Source organism: Heteronotia binoei, chromosome 4 (genome assembly GCF_032191835.1).
Source record: "Heteronotia binoei isolate CCM8104 ecotype False Entrance Well chromosome 4, APGP_CSIRO_Hbin_v1, whole genome shotgun sequence".
Classification (NCBI taxonomy): domain Eukaryota; kingdom Metazoa; phylum Chordata; class Lepidosauria; order Squamata; family Gekkonidae; genus Heteronotia; species Heteronotia binoei.
In genome coordinates, this window is record NC_083226.1 from 5,530,214 (window position 1) to 5,549,993 (window position 19,780).

At 46.2% G+C, this 19,780-nt stretch overlaps 1 protein-coding gene across 8 annotated transcripts in view; it reads right to left on the reverse strand.

Moving 5' to 3' along the window:
* Positions 1-248: 248 nt before the first annotated feature.
* KCNMA1 (potassium calcium-activated channel subfamily M alpha 1) overlaps positions 249-19,780 on the reverse strand; it is an 866,219-nt gene continuing 846,687 nt past the window's right edge. For 4 of the 8 annotated variants that reach the window (XM_060236723.1, XM_060236715.1, XM_060236714.1 and 1 more), the window contains 3 exons: positions 17,392-17,616; positions 13,953-13,981; positions 249-599 (listed from right to left, as the gene is read on the reverse strand). In XM_060236723.1, coding sequence (XP_060092706.1) covers positions 448-599; positions 13,953-13,981; positions 17,392-17,616 — 406 coding nt within the window. In that variant the 3' untranslated portion in view covers positions 249-447. Of the gene's footprint in view, positions 603-13,952; positions 13,982-17,115; positions 17,617-19,780 lie in introns of those variants that run through there. The other 4 variants (XM_060236719.1, XM_060236722.1, XM_060236716.1 and 1 more) reach the window with 3 other exon arrangements.

Consider the following 19,780-nt stretch of genomic DNA (forward strand, 5'->3'; position numbering starts at 1 on the left):
GAATTGTGACCATCATTCTCCTCAAAGACACTGAAAGAAGGAGCAAGAATATATAACTTTTCTTCTTCTTTTTGTATTTTTTTTCCTTTTTTGCTGGAGTCTGGCCACATTTGCAGCTGTGCCATTAAGGGAAAAATACTTGACAATGAAATAAAGAAAAAAAATATATATTTTTCTTTCTAATAAATAAAAATAATTTAAAATGCTAGAGGCTATACATGACTGCTTTGATTATGTTCTTCTTCTTCTTTTTAATAAATGAAACAGTTTCCAAAATATATGGAAGCAAAATATTAAAGGCAGACAAACAAAGATCTGTCTACTTTGCTTTTCAAGCAAACTCTTTTTCCACCAGTGGTTGAGCATGAAAAGAATAAGTGTCACATCACCATTCATGAAGTCTGTCAGGCTTATTAAAAATATATATAAGTTCTGGCCTTCTGTAAGTCAACATTCATCTTCAACTTCTCTGATTGGTGGTATCAAGCTGCTTGTAGACTTATACTGGTTGATCTGATTAGCCATGTGTGTACTCATTGGCTTGATTTGAATGTTTCTGGGATAGGCATTATCCGGCTCATCTGTAAACCATTTCTTTTCTGCTGAAGAGCAAAAAATGGGTGGAGAGAGACACAACAAGGGAGGAGGGAAACGAAAAGTTTAATTAGTGCCAAGCCAAAAGCAGTTGAGAGAAGTGCATGAAGGGGAGGGCAGGCGAAGAACAGAGCAATCAATAGAAAGTGACTTTGAGTAATGGCTTGCAGTGAAGGATAATAGATTTAATAAACCTAAAAATACTGATTTAGAAGAAAGGTTTGGAAAGTTTGAAGGAAATGGGTTAACGAGAACTTGGCTGGTGACTGACTTGTTTGCAGAAGACCCTTGAAGAGAGAGTGGCGGAAGGGCTCCTCTCTAAATTGGTGTGGCCAGTGAAGCGATTGGTGATGAGGGACTTTTTGGAAGTTACTGCCACAGTTCAGATTACAGCCCAAATGAATTTTCTGCTGCGCATTCTTCTCAGGATTGACTGTTATGACAACTAGTCTCAAATATCCCCTGAAGAGTTAACAGCTGGGTGATCTCAAGATCATATCTTGCTGGAGTAGGTAACTCTGGGTTGGGAAATTCATGGACCTTTGGGGGAAGACAGAGTTTGGGAAGGGAAGGGACCCCAGGGGGATAAGGTGCTGTAGGGCCAACCCTCTGGGCAGCCATTTTCTCCAGGAGAAATGACTTCTGGTCGCCTGGAGACCAATTCTCGGAGATCTCCAAGCCACCTGGAGGCTGACAACTATAGATCTTCCATCACAGCTTGAACCCAATATCCATAGTTGATATTTGATAGGGGAGCATTTAATGATGCTGCTGGGATTAATTAGCTGATTTGCAGTATTATTTTGTATTATAGCACACAAAGGTAGCTCATATTTGATTATATTTGATAGATGACATATGACAGAGAAGGCCGGGGAGTGGAGGAACTACCGGTGAGAAATCAGTCAGTGAATATTGGACAGTGGTGACCACTGAACTAGTGACAATTCATGATATTAGGACTGGATGAGTGCCAAAATCCAAACATTGAGAGGATGCCAAAGCCCCTCACACAGATCTTGAATCATAAGGGGAGGGACGGTGGCTCAATGGTAGAGCATTTGCTTGATAAGCAGAAGGTCCCAGGTTCAATCCCCAGCATCTCCAACTAAAAAGGGTCCAGGCAGGTAAGCGTGAAAAACCTCAGCTTGAGACCCTGGAGAGCCGCTGCCAGTCTGAGTAGACAATACTGACTTTGATGGACCCAGGAGGGTCTGATTCAGTATAAGGCAGCTTCATATGTTCATATATGTTGATAAGAAGGAAAGTACATTTTAAAAAAATGTGAATTCAAATTTCAAAAGAGAAATTTTAATTCAGCCTCTGAATGGCAATGTTGGAAGAAACATATACCACATTAGTTTCTGCGGTAGTCCAGAGAACCTGGCTTTCATCTTTCACTAATTCCTCCTGGAACAGGTTTATCATATTTTGGAGATATGTTGCCAGCTATCCTGACATTTCCGCAGGGCAAGGCTGAAGCAGAGTTCCTCACCACGGGAGAAGAAGTCAGAATTCTCCCTCTCCCATCTATTCAAATGTGTCTTCAGATCATCGGAATGTGATCTGGATTCCCTCAAGCCGCCTTTTGTGCTCTACAGAGATTTGGCTGTGGGAAAATGGGCAGGCCCAGGACTGTTTGACAAAGTATGGCTGAGGAGAAATTCCCGTCAGCATCTCGCTTTGGGGATCTGGGCACGCATAATATGGGACTGGTTTGTGGAGGAAGTTTGGCAGGTTTCTTCTGAGGCTTTATGCAGTGGATTCTCTGTGAATACTTTGTTGTGGTGCATGCAACATAGGGTTGGATGCAGCCAGCTTTTCCCCTAGTGAAAAGGGAGGAGGGCCAAAATGGCTACGCTGGCCTTAATGGAATCTACATGGGCAAAAGATATGTGGGTGAGAGTGAGGGATGGAGGGAAGCTGTTTGGATCTAACCTGGGGTCATATTTTTGCTTCTGTGGCAGCTCCAGGGAACGCCCCAAGCCTCATCAGTGAGGCTGCCAATAACCTAGAACTTGACCCCCAGATATGGGGTCTTACTTTTTGTAGACTCTCTCTATATATTCATTCAGATTTGAGCCAATTCCTCCACAAGGAAACAACACATGGTTTTGGGAGCAGCTCCTACTACATTTGCTAATTAAGTTTGCTCTGATTTGAACAGATCGGCCAACAGGAATTCATAATGCTAAATCCTGCATAGGGAAGCTAACTGATTAAGTGCCTTAAATTATTCTTCCTGACAAAATGATAAAGTTACAATCTGTTCTGGGATGATCTACTGCTTGCCAGACTCCTATAGCTTCTTTTTTTTATATTCATTTATCTTTTTTGTCTCTCTCTCTCTCTCACACACACACACAGTCTCCATCCATAGATCTTTTAAAGTCATCAGATTCTCTGAATTCTTAATGAGGCTCTACGGGAAAAGTCCGGGTTGGGCCGGTTTCAAAAAGGTTGTAGAGAAGATGAAGGGGAAAAAAAAATCTGGGAAATGTGTACACATCAAAATAATTTCAGCTCCATTTAAAAACCGTTTAGCTCAAGTGTGACACCTGAACCATTATGCATTTGTGGAAACCAATTCTGTATGATCTACGATTAAGCTAACCTTTCGGGGAGGCGTTAAAAGTGCGAGGGTTCTCTCATGTTTTAAAAGCCTTGCGAGATCACACAAACAATTTCAAGCCAGCCGTTCCCCCCCACGAGAAAACGCTTAGTATTTTAAATAATTTTGAGAGAAGTCGAGCACTGTGAACTCCTAATCTCTGTCTCTTTGCCCGTGATTATTTGTCTACTACGCTACATTCCAAACTTCCCTTGACACAAGAGGAGAACTTGATGCAGCAGAAGTGCCTGAAGAAGAGGGAAGCACTGCCTCCCACTCCAACAGGACAAAGCACGAATGCAAAGAATAATCCTGGAATGGCTCACTGGCACTCAGCATCTCAATCTACCCCAGGGATGTCAAACATGCAGTTTGGGGGCTGAATCAGGCCCCTGGGGAGCTCCTATCAGGCCCCCGAGCAACTGGCTGTCATCTGCTTCCTTCTCCCTCTCTCTTGCTTCCTTCTGCATCACAGCTTGCTTTGCGAGGTTTGTTCAATTGCATAGGAGTTACAGAGCAAAACCTCTATTTTCTACATTGGCTGGGGCTCCTCCCTTGAGGAGGAAGGGGGGAGGGAGACTTTGCTTTGCCAGGCTCTTTCGACTGCAAAGCAGAGCTACAGAGCCAAGCCTCTCTTCCTTCTATTGGCTGAGGCTCCTCCCCCTCCTGTTCCCCTGGGAAGGAAGGAAAAAGCCAGAGCTTCCTTTGCCCAGTTCCCTGGATCCCATGGGAGAAATTTTAAAAAGCATCTTTAAGACCAATGAGTACTAATATTTTAAGCATGTGCTAAGTTTTAAAATATATATATATATTTGTTTGTCTGTGTTCTTTGTAAAATGTATAGCTCTGCTACCTAATCTTGAATAGGTACACAAACAGCCCGGCCCAACAAGGTCTCATTTATGTCAGATCTGGCCCTCATAACAAATGAGTTCAACACCACTGATCTAGCGTGTTTTTGTCGGCCACAATGAAAATCAGCTGATTGGCTGGGATTTCTAGCCTGGGGGAAATGTGACTCTGACCTGGGTTTCATTTTATCAGATCAGTTCAAATCTGCTTCGCAAGCTCTGCTTTATGTGCCTTGGCCTGCAAGACCAGGGCGGGAACTAGTAGGGTCGCCACTAGTCTCAGACATTCCCTGAAAAATTGATAGTTGCGTGGTCTCAAGATCAGATTTTTCTAGAGTAGCCAACTCCAGGTTGGAAAATTCCTGGCGATTTTGGGGGTGAAGTCTGGGAAGAGTGGGGCTTGGGAAGGGGAGGCGCCTCGGCGGGATAGAATGCCATAGAGCCTCCAAAGCCGCCATTTTCTCCAGGGAAACTGATCTCTCCAGTCTGGAGATAGATCATACTAGATCTCCAGACTTCACTTCGAGGTTGGCAACCCTAACAGAGAGAGGGCCTTTTCTGTAGTGGCACCTTGCCTATGGAATGCTCTTCTCCTTGAGGCTTGTTCAGCTCTTAAGTGGTAGGCCCAAACATTTCTGTTCACTCAGGCTTTTAATTAAGGGGCTGATGTAGGGTTGCCAATCCCCAGGTGGGGGCAGGGGATCCCCCGGTTTGGAGGCCCTCCCCCGCTTCAGGGTTGTCAGAAAGCGGGGGGGAGGGGAGGGAAATGTCTGCTGGGAACTCTATTATTCCCTATGGAGATTTATTCCCATAGAAAATAATGGAGAATTGATCCGTGGGTATCTGGGGCTCTGGGGGAGCTGTTTTTTGAGGTAGATGCACCAAATTTTAGTACAGCATCTAGTGCCTCTCCCCAAAATACCCCCCAAGTTTCAAAACTATTGGACCAGGGGATCCAATTCTATGAGCCCCAAAAGAAGGTGCCCCTATCCTTCATTATTTCCTATGGAAGGAAGGCATTGAACAGGTGTGCCGTCCCTTTAAATGTGATGGCCAGAACACCCTTTGGAGTTCAACTATGCTTGTCACAGCCTTGATCTTGGCCCCACCCCTTATGTCTCCTGGCTCCACCCCCAAAGTATCCTGGCTCCACCCCCAATGTCCCCAGATATTTCTTGAATTGGACTTGGCAACCCTAGACTGATGTTTTACCAACTTTTAATTACGTGTTTTAGTCTGAAGACAGGTACGCATTTTAAAGTTGCTTAAATATCTTTGGTTTTGTAATCGGGTTGTTTTTTTCTGGGTTTTAATTATAAACATATAATATTTGATGGTTTATTACACTTTATTGTGTAAACTGCCTCGGGCGAGTTCTGTGGAGATTGGCAGAAAAACACCCTCTAAATAAATACATAAGCCAAAGTGCTTTAGCTAGTCTTGTGGGACTACTATTAACTGCTCTTCCCTTCAAGGAAAAAACTGACATGGTTTCTCCCAGACCTCTACACTTCAGGGATGTGCAAAATCTTCCAGGGACATGTTCCCTTGAATTTGATGCAAAGTTTTTCCCAAGCAGGAAGTATACAATTCACCACAAACTTTGCAACCAAATTAACCTGTTGATTTGGAGCTAATCTCCAATCTTTGTAAGGGATACTCCCCTTAGGATGGTTACCGTGTGTGTGAAATCAGTGGCCTCAATACCCTGACTAAGCTTTAAAGCAGAATTCATTTAATTCATAGGGGCTACCATTACTTTCTCCTAGGCTTCTCAATCCCCCGGTCCCAGCGGGGGAACCCCCAGTTTTCCAGGCCACCCCCTATCCCCAGCCGGCTGGCTGGTGGGGGAAAGCCCCGCCCCTGCAGCCACCATGTATCTTTCGATCTGCACAGGTTTAGACGCCTGCAAACACCTTGTGTTTTTAAAATTTGCGTATGCACCTTTAAATTGGAGCAGGAACTGAAAGCTCCTTTGGGGCAAGAAGCAGAGCCACGTGTGTGTGTGTGTGTGAGAGAGGCTTGCTTTTGTATCAGATGCCCTTGTATAGGAACCAGAGCCAATAGGTGTGTGTGTGTAAGAGAGAGAGAGAGAGAGAGAGCATAGTCTCTGTGCTTGTTTTGGATTCATTTCAGACATTTTTATATAGTAACCTGTTTATGGGATGGAGGAAAACGCCGCCTCTCTCTCTTTTCATTTGCCTGTGTTAGTCTGAAGAAGTTGGTTGGAAATACAGCAGCTCCTATGCGTAAAGCCCCAGGGAGCGCACAAAGTGTGTGCTTGCAAACTCTTGTTTATTTAGTATGTGTTATTTAGTATTTATTTTTAGTATGCGTTCACTTTCATTTACTGGAATTGCAGCTGCTGTTGGGGACAAGGAAATGAAGACTATTCAGGGGAATTCACTGTTGTGTTTTTTATTTATTTTAGGGAATGAGAAAGTCTCCTGGGTCCACCCCCAAAGTCCCCAGGTTAATTTTTGAGTTGGACTTTGCAACCTTACTTTATCCTGACCTGGATGGCCCAGGCTACCTTGATCTTGCCAGATCTCAAAAGCTAAGCTGGATCAGGTCTGGTTAGTGTTTGGATGGGAGACCAGCAGGGTTGCTATGCAGAGGCAGGCAACGGCAAGTCACCTCTGCATGACTTTTTTGCCCACAGCTGGATGGCCTGGGCTAGCCTGATCTTGCCAGATTTCAGAAGCTGAGCAGAGCTCGCCTGGTTGGGACTTAGATGGGAGACCACTGAGGAAGTCACTGTGCAGAGGCATGCCTTGAAAAACCCATAGCTCTGGGGTTGCCACAATTCTGTTGTCAGGAGTCTTTCTATCCACTTCCTATCAAGAATTTGTCCAGGCCATCCTCCACAAAGCTCAGGGTAGCCCACTCCCCTCCTCAGCGCTTTTTTTGTAGCAGGACCTCCTTTGCATATTAGGCCACATCTCCCCGATGTAGCCAATCCTGCAAGAGCTTACAGGGCTCTTAGTACAGGGCCTGCTGTAAGCTCCAGGATTGGCTACATCAGGGGTGTGTGGCCTAATTAGGGTTGCCAAGTCCAATTCAAGAAATATCTGGGGACTTTGGGGGTGGAGCCAGGAGACTTTGGGGGTGGAGCCAGGAGACATTGGGGGCAGAGCCAGGAGCAAGGGTGTGACAAGCATAATTGAACTCCAAGGGAGTTCTGGCCATCACATTGAAAGGGACAGCACACCTTTTAAATGCCTTCCTTCCATAGAAAATAATGAAGGATAGGGGCACCTTCTTTGGGGGCTCATAGAATTGGACCCCCTGGTCCAATCCTTTTGAAACTTGGGAGGTATTTTGGGGAGAGGCACTAGATGCTATATGGAAAATTTGGCACATCTACCTCAAAAAGCAGCCCCCCCCCAGAGCCCCTGACACCCGCGGATCAATTCCCCATCATTCCCTATGGGAATCGTTCCTGGAGGTGCATAATGGCTGTGGAGGTGGAGCTTCCCCCGCAGGCCAGCTGGCTGGGGGAGGGGGGAAGCCTGTAAAACCAGGGGATCCCCCACTGGGACCTGGGGATTGGGAAGCCTAGGCCTAATATGCAAAGGAGTTCCTGCTACAAATAAATCCCTGCCCCTCCTGTCTAGTTTATCCTCACAACAACCCTTTGAGGAACGATACAATTCACCACAACTCACTCAGGTTAGCCTCAGAGAGAGAGACTTGCCCCAGGCCTGGCCACCCAGGGAAGACCATGTCTGGGTGAGGCTCTGAACCCAAGTTGCCTCCTTCCTGGTCCATATTGGCCTATAGTGGTCACCCAGGGAGCTATGGATTTGAACCTAGCTTTTCCCAGTCCTGGTTAGGGTTGCCAAGTCCAATTCAAGAAATATCTGGGGACGTTGGGGGTGGAGCCAGGAGACTTTGGGGGCGGAGCCAAAAGCAAGGGTGTGACAAGCATAATTGACCTTCAAGGGAGTTCTGGCCATCACATTTAAAGAGACTGCACATCTTTTTCAATGCCTTCCTTCCATAGGAAATAATGAAGGATAGGGGCACCTTCTTTTGGGGTTCATAGAATTGGACCCCATAGTCCAATCTTTTTGAAACTTGGGAGGTATTTTGGGGAGAGGCACTAGATGCTATACTGAAAATTTGGTGCCTCTATCTCAAAAAACAGCCCCCCCAGAGCCCCCGATACCCGCGGATCAATTCCCCATCATTCCCTATGGGAATCGTTCATGGAGGTGCATGATGGCTGTGGGGGCGGGGCTTCCCCCGCTGGCCAGCTGGCCGGGGGAGGGGGGAAGCCTGTAAAACCGGGGGATCCCCCGCTGGGACCTGGGGATTGGGAAGCCTAGTCCTGGTCCATACTATGCTATACTGGCTCTCCTTGAAACTGTGGTTTCAGAAAGGATGTTTTTGTAATGATAAGAATTTTGTTGTTGCTGTTTTTTAAAAAAAACAAACAAAACTGCAGCGAGCCCCATCAAGACTCCTGATTGCTTTGTAGGCGGTGCGTTTAAAATGAAACTAGCAGCGTTGGTTGGGGGGAACATTCCCCAAATTGCAAGTGTTAAACATTCCACCACCCCATTGCTTGTTTGTTTGGCAGGAAGTGTTTTAGATGATCACATTGCAGGGAGGTGAAATGGCTCTCATTATCTCTGAACTCCTTTGACTGCTCCCAGCGTGCCCTCCCCCTCTCCCCCAGCAAACATATTTTGTGGCTTTAAATATTAGGAGCTGGAATTAAATGAGGTTACTAAATAGAGTTTCCAGCTTCCACAAAAGAGGAAATAACTTGGGTACCAGTTCCCCTGATTTTAGGACCTGAATTGTCTGGGGAGAGGGGGGACCAACCGAGATGGGACAGCCAGCTTCCCCCCTCCCCCTACCTCATGAGTCTGCCCTTTTCATATAGAAAGCTGGGTGAAATGGGAGGGCTGATTTTGACATCCAGGAAGTGAGAGAGGCCATGGGAGGAAAGTGGTTGGGGCAAGTAAAATGGGGGGCAGGCGTGGGTTGCAGTCACACCTTCGGAGCGTGCCTCTTTATGCCAAATGCAAACTGCATTCTGTCTCATGCATTAAACATGAAATATGGGCCTTTTTTGTAGCAGGAGCTCCTTTGCATATTAGGCCACACACCCCTGATGTAGTCAAACCTCCTGGAGTGCCAGTTTGGTGTAGTGGTTAAGTGTGCGGACTCTTATCTGGGAGAACTGGGTTTGATTCCCCACTCCTCCACTTGCAGCTGCTGGAATGGCCTGGGGTCAGCCATAGCTCTTGTAGGAGTTGTCCTTGAAAGGGCAGCTGCTGTGAGAGCTCTCTCAACCCCACCCACCTCACAGGGTGTCTGTTGTGGGGGGAGAAGATATAGGAGATTGTAAGCCGCTCTGAGTCTCTGGCTCAGAGAGAAGGGCGGGGTATAAATCTGCAGTCTTCTTCTTCTTCTCTTGGAGGATTGGCTACCTCGGGGAGGGGGGTGGCCTCATATGCAAAAGAGTTCCGCTGCAAAAAAAAAAAAAAGCCCTGACCACCTCAATTTAAAAGCAGTGCTCTGCCTCCTTCACTCAGTGGACCTTCCTTTCTAGGCCTAGGGCATTTTATGCGATTTTATGCTATCACATTTTCAAAATAATATGCAACTGGCACCACATCTGCCAGCTGCAGTTCAGCTATCATTCATGTTCAAAAAGCACCCACAGAAGATTAATGCTAAGTTAGGCAGAGCAGCTGTGCCCTTCCGGCTCACGGCAGAAGTCTGTCTGCAGGCTGGAATCGTTTGCCCCCTTCCAACGGAGGGAGAAACGCCCAGCCCAGCAAGTAAAGTCACCAGCACTGAGTGGGAAAGAGCTGGAGATCTGGGGGGTGGGGGTGGAGCCAGGGGAGGGCGGGGCTTGGGAAGGGAGGGGCCTCAGCAGGATAGGAAAAGAAAGGTCCTGAAATAGATGAGGTGGACCGGGTCAGTGAGCATACCTGCCCTGCAGTTCCAGAGCCACCACCGGGCCAGTTTGACTTTGGGGGGAGTTACTTTCCACACCTTGAAAATGCTTAGTGAAAAGCAGTCCTCCCCATTCAGCTAAGCTCTCCTGTTTCCTCTTTAAACTATGCGGAGATAAAATTTTGCCACTGTTTTTAGCTTTTAGTTTGATCATTGCCTTTGTTTGTTATACCAGTCTTAAAAATGTTGTTGGTGCACCATTTATCGTTGGTGCACCATTTATCATTGTTATCGAGTGACCATTAAAGATTGGCTGGCAGATTCAGGGCCCTGAGGTAGCCATCCTCCAAGAGCTTCCAGGGCTCTTAGTAAAGGGCCTACTGTAAGCTCCAGGAGGATTGACTACATCAGGGGTGTGTGGCCTAATATGCAAAGGAGCTCCTGCCACAAAAAAAAGCCCTCGTCTGATTCATTTTTATTATTCCTATATTGCATTTGCATCTTGCCTCTCTTCAATTGTGGAAGTCAAGGCAGGGTACATCAGGTGCCAAAGACTCACAATATATAGATCTGTTTTGGTTCAGCAAGATTGCTATCTCATGTAACCCCCAAACTGTATCGTGTCTAGTTAGATCAGTACACAGGTGAGAGGGGTCTGGAGACCAAGTCCTATGAAGAAAGGTTGAAGGAGCTGGGCATGTTTAGCCTGGAGAGGAGGACTTCAAGTCATATGGAGAGTGGGGTGGAATTGTTTTCTGTGGCCCCGGAAGGTAGGACTAGAACCAGTGGGTTGAAATTAAATCAAAAGAGTTTCCAGCTCAACATTAGGAAGAACTTCCTGACCATTAGAGCGGTTCCTCAGGAGGTGGTGGGCTCTCCTTCCTTGGAGGCTTTTAAACAGAGCTTACATGGCCATCTGACAACAATGCGGATCCTGTGAATTTAGGGGGAGGTATTTGTGAGTTTCCTGAATTGTGCAGGGGGTTGGACTAGATGACTAGGTCCCAACTCTATGATTCTATGTACCGCCAAACTGTATCATGAGACTTTCAGAAGTCCATAATGACACATATGCCCCCACCGAAAGTCAGCTCAATGGAAAACAATGTCACTTGTTTCCAAGGAGACTTTAGTGTGACCATTGGCTTGCGCAAGGGAAGGCAACTGATATGAAATGGTCTTATTGCCTAGTTAGATCAGTCCACAGAGCTGGAGATAACGGGTGGCAAGCAAGCAGAATGATCATCTGCACAGCATTTTAGGATTAACCACAGCAATGATATCAAACCAAGAGGGGCAAAGGCTGCATCTGCATAGGTGACGGTCTGATCTGGGACCCAAGAAGTCCCTACCGCAGCCATGAATGCAGAATGTGGCCTCACAGCAAAATGTCCCTACTAAGTTTATGGGGCAATTGTGTCATTATGGACTTCAGAAGATCTCATGATACGGGGGGCAGAACGGGGCAGGGGGAGGGGGAGGAGAGTGCTGGGGTCCATATCTGTTCTTTCCCACACTATCTTCACGTGTGTTTTATGTGGGAATTATAAGCACTCGGGCACCAATTCAAAAAAATCAAGGATCTTCAACTGTGGCTGTCACGTCTAGGGGGGCAGGGACCCGTTCCCATTAGCCGCAGAGGATAGGACTCGCAATAATGAGTTTAAATTACAGCTGGGATGCTACCAGCTAGATATTAGGTAATTATCATTATTTTTTAACAGTAAGAATAGTTCAGCTGTGGAATCAGCTGCCTAAGGAGGTGGTGAGCTCCCTCCCCTGGCAGTCTACAAGCTGCGGCTGGACAAATATTTCTCAGGGATGCTTTAGGCGTATCTTGCATTGAGCCAGGGGGTTAGACTAGGTGACCCGTGCAGCCCCTTTCAACTTCTTAGGTGACTAGCTCCAGGTGGGCAGCTGTGTTGGTCTGAAACCGTTGAACAAAGCAGGAGTCAAGTTGCACTTTTAAGACCAACCGAGTTTTATTTAAGACGCAAGCTTTCGTGTGCTCTCTAAGCACACTTCATCAGACGAGGGGATCCCCTTGTCTGATGAAGTGTGCTTAGAGAGCACACAAAAGCGTACGTTCTAAATAAATCTTGGTTGGTCTTAAAGGTGCACTTTACTCCTGCTTTATTAGGTGACTGTAAGTGAAGTGATATAAAATGTATGAAGCGCTATTTAAAACAAAATACTCGTTGAATTTAAATGAAAATACTCATTTGGGGTTGGTGAGACGCAAACATATTAAGCCAGAATGGATTAAAGTTTTGTCTTGTTCCCTCTTAGCATTTGGTATCTTCCCAGATCACGGGCTGCCTGCTGCCTACCTTTCCCAGATTACTTCACCCCGGTTACGCTGCTCCTTTATGTTAGCAAGACTCAATGTTCTGTCCTCAGTGGTACTGTCTGGGAGGTTTGCCAACTTCCCTTATCAGGATAGAGTCTGCCCATGTAATGGAAGGCACCTTGAAACGGTCACCCATGTCTTACTTCACTGTGATTTTTATGGGGAAGTGCAGGACTGCATAATCAAACCTATTCTGTCTAATTTTTATGGATTACCTGAAGCGAAGTTAGTTTTTTTCCTACCATCTGACCGATGTTCCCGTATCACAAGCCTATTTGCAAAGTACCTTTTGGCTGCCATAACAATCAAGGAGCAAAAGACTAGCTCCCCTTCTTGATATTTAACTGGTTTTTATAGCTGAAACTCCATGTAAATTTGCTATGCTGTACTTTTTATTTCTATGCCAATAAAGATATTTGGATTGAATTGGATTAAAGTTCTGTGTGAGATGCAACATCCTTCCACCAGAAGAACAGGGGACAGGAGGAGGGGGCGGAGAGCACAGGCTCCACATTTGTTCTTTTCCACACCACCGTCACGTGTTTTATGTGGGAATTATAAGCATTTGGGCACCAATTCAAAAAAAAAAATCAAGGATCTTCAAATAAGTAAACAAGTAAACAGTCAAGATCATGCATACCAATTCTACCAAACGAATCTACTTGTATATTGAAAGCAGTGTAAAGATACATGACGATACAAGGGTACAATACAGCAAGCTGTGCGTCGTTTCCCTGACACATCGAGGGAATTCCTGTGGCCAAGCCCCCCTTGGAAATAAATGAAGGGGCTCTGTTCGGCAACAGGATCTTCTGGATTGGGCCCTTAGAGGCTGAATTTTGGGACAGCTTCCACTGAACATTTCGTTCAGGGACAGAATTTTCTGATTTGGTTTTTTGTCCCAACGCCAACGAATTGTCTCCTGTTGTGCCTATTGCAAACATACAAATTGTTCACTGTTTCCCCTCAAGAAGGCATCCACAACTCTCCAATTCAGGTGACAACTGCTTTCATAGGAACATCCCTTCCTCGCTCTGAGGGAAAAGGGTTGCAGCATTAACGGGAAAGCAGGTCTGGGGGCGAAGCAGCGGGTCTTCTCCTCCCCCCCACCCCGGAGAGTGTCTCTTTCAACAAATCAGCAGCGTGAAGTCAAGTCATTATCACCATTATTGAAGGAAAGATGGAGAATGGTTGTACAGATACTGGGAGAGAAGTGGACAAGACGAGGTGGCCACAGCAGGAGAACAATTTCACTTGAGAGTGAACACAGAGATGTTTGGGGGGAGAAGGGGGGAGGACACACGTGCAGTTGGGGACGCAAGCCGATGAAGAAAGGGTTTAAAATCAAAACGAACAAACAAAAAAGTCACAAGGGAGGGGCGGGGGGTGTCAGCAACAGCAGCAGCAGCAGCCACAGCAAAAGTGTACTCTGAGTTTAGAAATGAAGCGGAAAAAATAATAAATTACAAGTCCAAAATCAAAAAAGAACGAAAGAAAACAAACCGAATAACTGAATCAAGTTTGGTAACTTGGTTTTTAATGTGTCACAAGTTTTCACAAGGACAAAAGTTATAGAAGGAAACCCCATAGCAGTGTTTCTAAGCTCATGCACAACCATCAATCGTCATACCTTGGCCCATTCTATTCATCCTTGTCGCACTTTAGAAAGAGAAGTAAGCTAGGTAAGTTTTACAAAAGGCTTTTTTTTTTTTTTTTTGCAACTCTCACACGTCCCGTTGAGCACTTTAACTGGCACATCCTTGGTAGGAGTTTGGAAAGGCCTGACGACAAAACATCAGAACCTTCTTTCTCACACAAAGTGCAGGGAATTTGTCTCTGTGATCAAGAGCTACGGATGGGGGGGTGGGAGGCAGCAGTGCTGCTGGGGCCGAGGGGAAGACGGGCCAGAAGAGAGCAAGCTTAGTTCAAAATACTTTTCAGCAATAACCAACTTACAGTCGCCCCTTCAGGTATATATACCACCGGGAACTCCAAATCATCATCACTAGCAAGATGTTTTGGGGGTGTCTCCTACATTGCACCAAACCAGAGGTTGTCAGTAAAAGTGCTTGGCTTCATTGTGAATCCACACAGCAAGCTTCTATAATCACCATGCTTTTGGGGTGGGGGGGGGGAAGGGGTGGACGGGAAACGCGACACTGACCATAAAAACCACTTCCTTATACTCAGAACCACCTATCTGCTTAGCGGCTACCCTGTTCCCTGTATACTATCTCAAACATGCAGCATATATATGCTAGGTAAATAGCTAGCTACTTAACCAAAAATAAAGGCCAGGGGCAAGGGAAGGGGGGGGGGGAGGAACAGTGCGGTTTTGAGGGAGGTGGATAAATAGGGCTGAGCAAGAATTCAAGGCATCACCCGGATAGGTTGACAAGCTCAGCATTTTCTGTGGGCATTCAGTTCAGACTGTATGCCTTCAAGCTACGCTGAATTCTCTGCAACGTCATCAGCTCGGCTAGCGCTACGTGATTAAAGGTGCCTACTTTTAATTAACTAATAAATAGGGTTTCCTTGCAAGTAAATGAGCTTGCTGTCAGGACATGTGACTGATCAGGGCAGAGCGCTGCACAGCGGTCACTCCGGAAATCCCACCTCTGTCTTTGATGCAGCGATGCCCAAGCCACTGGGCTGGGTCACATGACCATGCTGTGAGGTCACATGACCATGCTGTGTGTGTGTGTGGGGGGGGGAATCATGCCTTAACCAAAGGAAGCCATTCTCTTGGTGGCTGTTCCCACTGCTCCATTCATACTAGAGTGGGGGAGACGCCACATGGCCCCAAGTCACCCTCTCTCACACTGATAAATGCGTAAAGAGAAGGGGCCCATCCAGGGAAGGAATGGTTAGGTTTTCCTGGAGTAGAATCTTGCACTACAGTTGGCAGGCATGAAGCATCGCCAGTGTCCAGGAAACACAGTCCTATCTCTTTATCCTGGTGAGCTGGGAGACAAAGGGATCTGGGATTGTGCTCATAAGAATATAAGGAGATCCCTGCTGGATCAGACCAGTGGTCCATTTAGTCCAGCATCCTTTTTCATACAGTAGACAACCAAGTACTACAGAGGGCCTAATGGACAGGGCACAGAGGCCGAGGCATTCCCTATATGTTTTGGAAGATGAAGATATTGGATTTATATCCCGTCCTATACTCTGAATCTCAGAGCGGTCACAATCTCCTTTATCTCCCCCCCCCCCCACAACAGACACCCTGTGAGGTAGGTGAGGCTGAGAGGGCTCTCCCAGCAGCTGCCCTTTCAAGGACAACTCCTGCAAGAGCTATGGCTGACTCAGCGTCAGAGGTGGAATTCTAGCAGGAGCAACTTTGCATATTAGGCCACACCTCCTCGATGTAGCCAATCCTGCAAGAGTTTACAAGACTCTTTTTGTAAGCTCTTGGAGGACTGGCTACATCAGGGGTGTGTGGCCTAATATGCAAAGGAGCTCCTGCTAGAATCCCACCCCTGTCCAAGGCCATTGCAGCAGCTGCAAGCGGAGGAGTGGGGAAGCAAACCTGGTTCTCCCAGATAAGAGTCCACGCGCTTAACCGCTGCACCAAACTGTTGCCTCCTACATCTGAACTTGGAGGTTCCCTTTAGTCTCCGTGGCTAGTAGCCACTGACTGACCTACGCTCCGTGAATCTGTCTTCCTAAATCTGTCCCTCCTTTTGATTCACAAATGAGCTGCTCCCCCAGGCATTAACGGTTCGAGACCCATGGCTGAATATTTCCAAGGTAGCCCCATCTGAGGCAGCCGTGTGACTCTCTAAGGCCAGGCAAATGTTAAGCAAGGAAGGGAGCGGGGACAATTCGATTAATGCCAGCAGATGTTAAGCAAGGAATTCTATCGCTGTGCACTTGTGGTAAACCCGTCATCTTAAACATGAGCCTTGCTTTTTTCTGAAAAAGACAACAAGTACTTTCTGGAGGATTTAATGTCACAAAATTAAGCTATCAGAGGGGAAGAAAGAGTCCTCTCGGGACTGATACTTAAACACTGAAAAAAAAAAATACTTGCTTCTCTTCCCCCTCCCTGAGCATTATGAGCACGATCCTCCGCCACACGTGGAGAGATCATCCCCCATTTGTTCTGCACGCAAGGTGACTAATTCACCTTTTAAATAGATGTAAGGGCTCAGGAAGGAAGAGCCTAATGAGTTGCATCCAATATTTATGATACGCATGGCTTTTCATCTCACACGTCAAAAAATGAGAGGAGGATACAGTTATCCGTGTGGCAATAGCGGTAGACAAGAATTTAATATGCAATTAGACCCTTCCCCCCCCAAAAAAATTTAAATCCTTAGAGTTGTAGAGCTCCATGCCTGGACATATTTTTGTATTTTAGAATTAAAACAGAGAAGGCACCCGTTCCATTTGGGAATAATATCATTTCTTTAAAAAATTTAAAAAGAGTCTGTTGACGTGCTGAAGATCCCTGACATGATTTTAGTATACAAAAAGTTCAAGACTCAGGTTGTCCTTGACCCAAAAGCATGAAAAGTGCCCTCCCCATATGTTTCCCTGTTGCCTAGAAAGCTGACCCATGGGGAGTGGGGAGTCTTAACTTTATATGTGCAAATATTAATGTCTTTAACAACAACACCCTGACACTCCATAACTATCTTCCTTTAACTGGCATCGCAAACTGGTACTATTCACGCTGCACATGCTCTGACCACTGATATGCACGGTAGTTAGTTACGGCAGGGTTAGTCACGTCTGCTCTTAGCTCTTTCTCTCCTGCTCTCTACCGTAAATAACCGTTTTGGTTTTTTTTTTTTTTGGTCCGTCTGCTTTGTTGCTGTTGTTTTTAAGGGTTTTATGGTATTGAAATAAAAATGACAATCACATGCACACTGTTATACATATGCAAAATGTGTGTATAAAAAATGGGGATTCCATGGGGGTGGAAGGTGGGAGGGTGGAAGGAAGAACAGGGGGAACTTCTATTGGACACACCAATTGGGAGGGTATGGGTGGTGGATACAGCTGCACACACGGTGGGAAGTGGGCACACGTATCAAAGTCTATCTTCTTGCACGTACTTCTGCTTTTCCCGAGAGTCCCTGGTCTTTGCACGGTTCTGTCGGTTCGTGGTGGACGGGATGGAGTGGATGGACGCGCTCTTCTTGCTGGAAGCGTAGGACGAGTGGGAAGAATGGGAGAGGCTGGCCCGGGACTGGCCAGCATTGTGGTCAAACTGCATCAAACAGAAAATCAAGTCCGTCGGCACAAGCTCAAATTCGTAAGGTGGGTTGGCTATAACAAAACTGAAAGAGAAAGAGAAAAGGGCGGGGTTACTTCCTTCCTGTCAGGCTTCCGTCTCCTGCGCTTGGGACTCGCATGGTTGTGTGCTTGTTCGTTTACATTCAAAGGGGCTACCATTATTTTGCCAGACCGAGATTACGCCAGGCTAGCTCTATCTAACCAGGTCTCAGAAGATCAACAACGAAAAAATAGGAATGGGGAGAAAGACTAAACCACCAGAAAACACCAGATATCTCCCTTGTATAATGAAAACAAGTACTAATATCTCCAGAACATAAATAATACACAAAACACTAGTATTATGAGAAAAATTCAAAATGTTGTAACACACACACTGTTGCCAATAAATACACTATCCAGAATAACATAAACCAAACCACCAAGTTCCATTACAGTTCTAGGCTCCCAAGGAATATGCAAAGACTTGTACAACACTCAAAGGTTATATAAATTTATTCTCCAACTATGCATAAAATATGTTCTCAACGGAATTTCAGTCTTTACATTTCCCGTTTTGATTAGTATCTTTGTCAAGAGATGCACGTATGAATAACTTAAACCTTTACTCTGAGGCTCTCTAAATCTTATGTCAGCTTCAAAAATATTTATTTTAATCTTTCTTATCTCTGGAGCCTTGCAGCCTCTATAATATTCAAAACTCAGTGGTGAATACTTCCTGCTGGGCCAGCAGCTCTCCCGACTTTTACGGACAACTTCTGGTTTGGTGCCATGTAGGAGACACCCAAAACATCTTCTTGCCAGTGATGATGATTTGGAGTTCCCTGAAGGGCGACTGGAAGTTGGTGACTGCTGAAAAGTATTTTGAACTCAGCTTGCTCTCTTCTGGCTCGTCTGCCCCGACGGTCACCTTTGTATCTCCCTACTATCACCTCTGAGCATTGTACAAGTCTTTACATATTCCTTGGAAGCCTGGAACTGTAACAGAAACTTGGTGGTTTGGTTTATGTTATTCTGGATAGTGTATTTATCGGCAACAGTGGGTGTGTGTTACAACATTTTGAATTTTTCTCATAAGTAATACTAGTGTTTTGTGTATTATTTATGTGCTGGAGACATTAGTACATTGTTTTCATTTTACAAGGGAGATATCTGGTGTTTTCTGGTTGTTAGGACTCAGAAGATCAGCAGGGTCAGCTCGGCACCAACATGGAAAATGACTCCCCCTGCCCCAAGACTCCTCCAATCGATTTTAATTGCCTCTGCAAGCCCTCAGTCTAGAGAATTTGGCACAGGGGGTCCAGTGGGCAGGTACAGATCAGCCAGCCAGAAATACCTGATGGCCACCATCTTGTCCGTGGACAGGACCTCCGTTTGTTCTTCCACTTCTCTCTCCCGTATCTAAGAAAGGGAGCTTTGCCTGTTGAAAGTTTACGCCTTAAAACCCTTGTTGGTCTCTAAGGTTCTGCTGGATTTGAATCTAACTGCTCCCTCTTCTTGGAGTCCAGTGGCACCTTTAAGACCAACAGAGTTTAATTCTGGGTCTTTGTCGGTCTTAAGGTGCCAGAACCAGCCCTTCCACTAGAAAAATTAGGCAAATTAGGCATTTGCCTAGGGCGCCGGGCAGGGGGGCACCAAATTGGGCACTTCCCCCCAGTGCTCTAGGCAAATGTCCCGGCTTGCACACTGGCTTCACTTTGCCTCCCTTCCAATTCCAGAAGAGAGATGAAGCGAAGCTACCCAGTCGTTGCACCCCAGCTGGCTTTCCTCTGAGGTGAGTGAAGCCAGCTGGGGCACAACTGCTTGCTTTGCTCCACCTCCCTTCCAGAATTGGAAGAGAGGTGAAGGAAGCCAGCTGGCCGACACAAAGCCAGCTGCCCAGGTGCCCTCCCCACCCCACTTTGCTGCGAGGCCCCCAGGGTGGTGGAAGGGTGTGGGCATGGGACACTGCCATGGAGGAGGGGTGCAGGGGGCGGGTTTCCTTAGCGGCAGCCCTGCATGGTGCCACTGGACTTGAACTTTGTTCTGTTTCTGTAGATCAACACAGTGACCCACCTGGATGCAGCAATGTTTACATGCCTGTTTCTGGTCTTAAAGTTCTACCAAAACTGCATTTTAATGATGAAGCTGAACTGTGCAAACTGGCGGGGTTTTTTAAATAAACGATGTGCAGTTAAGAGGAGACATTCCAGTTTCACTCCCAAGAAA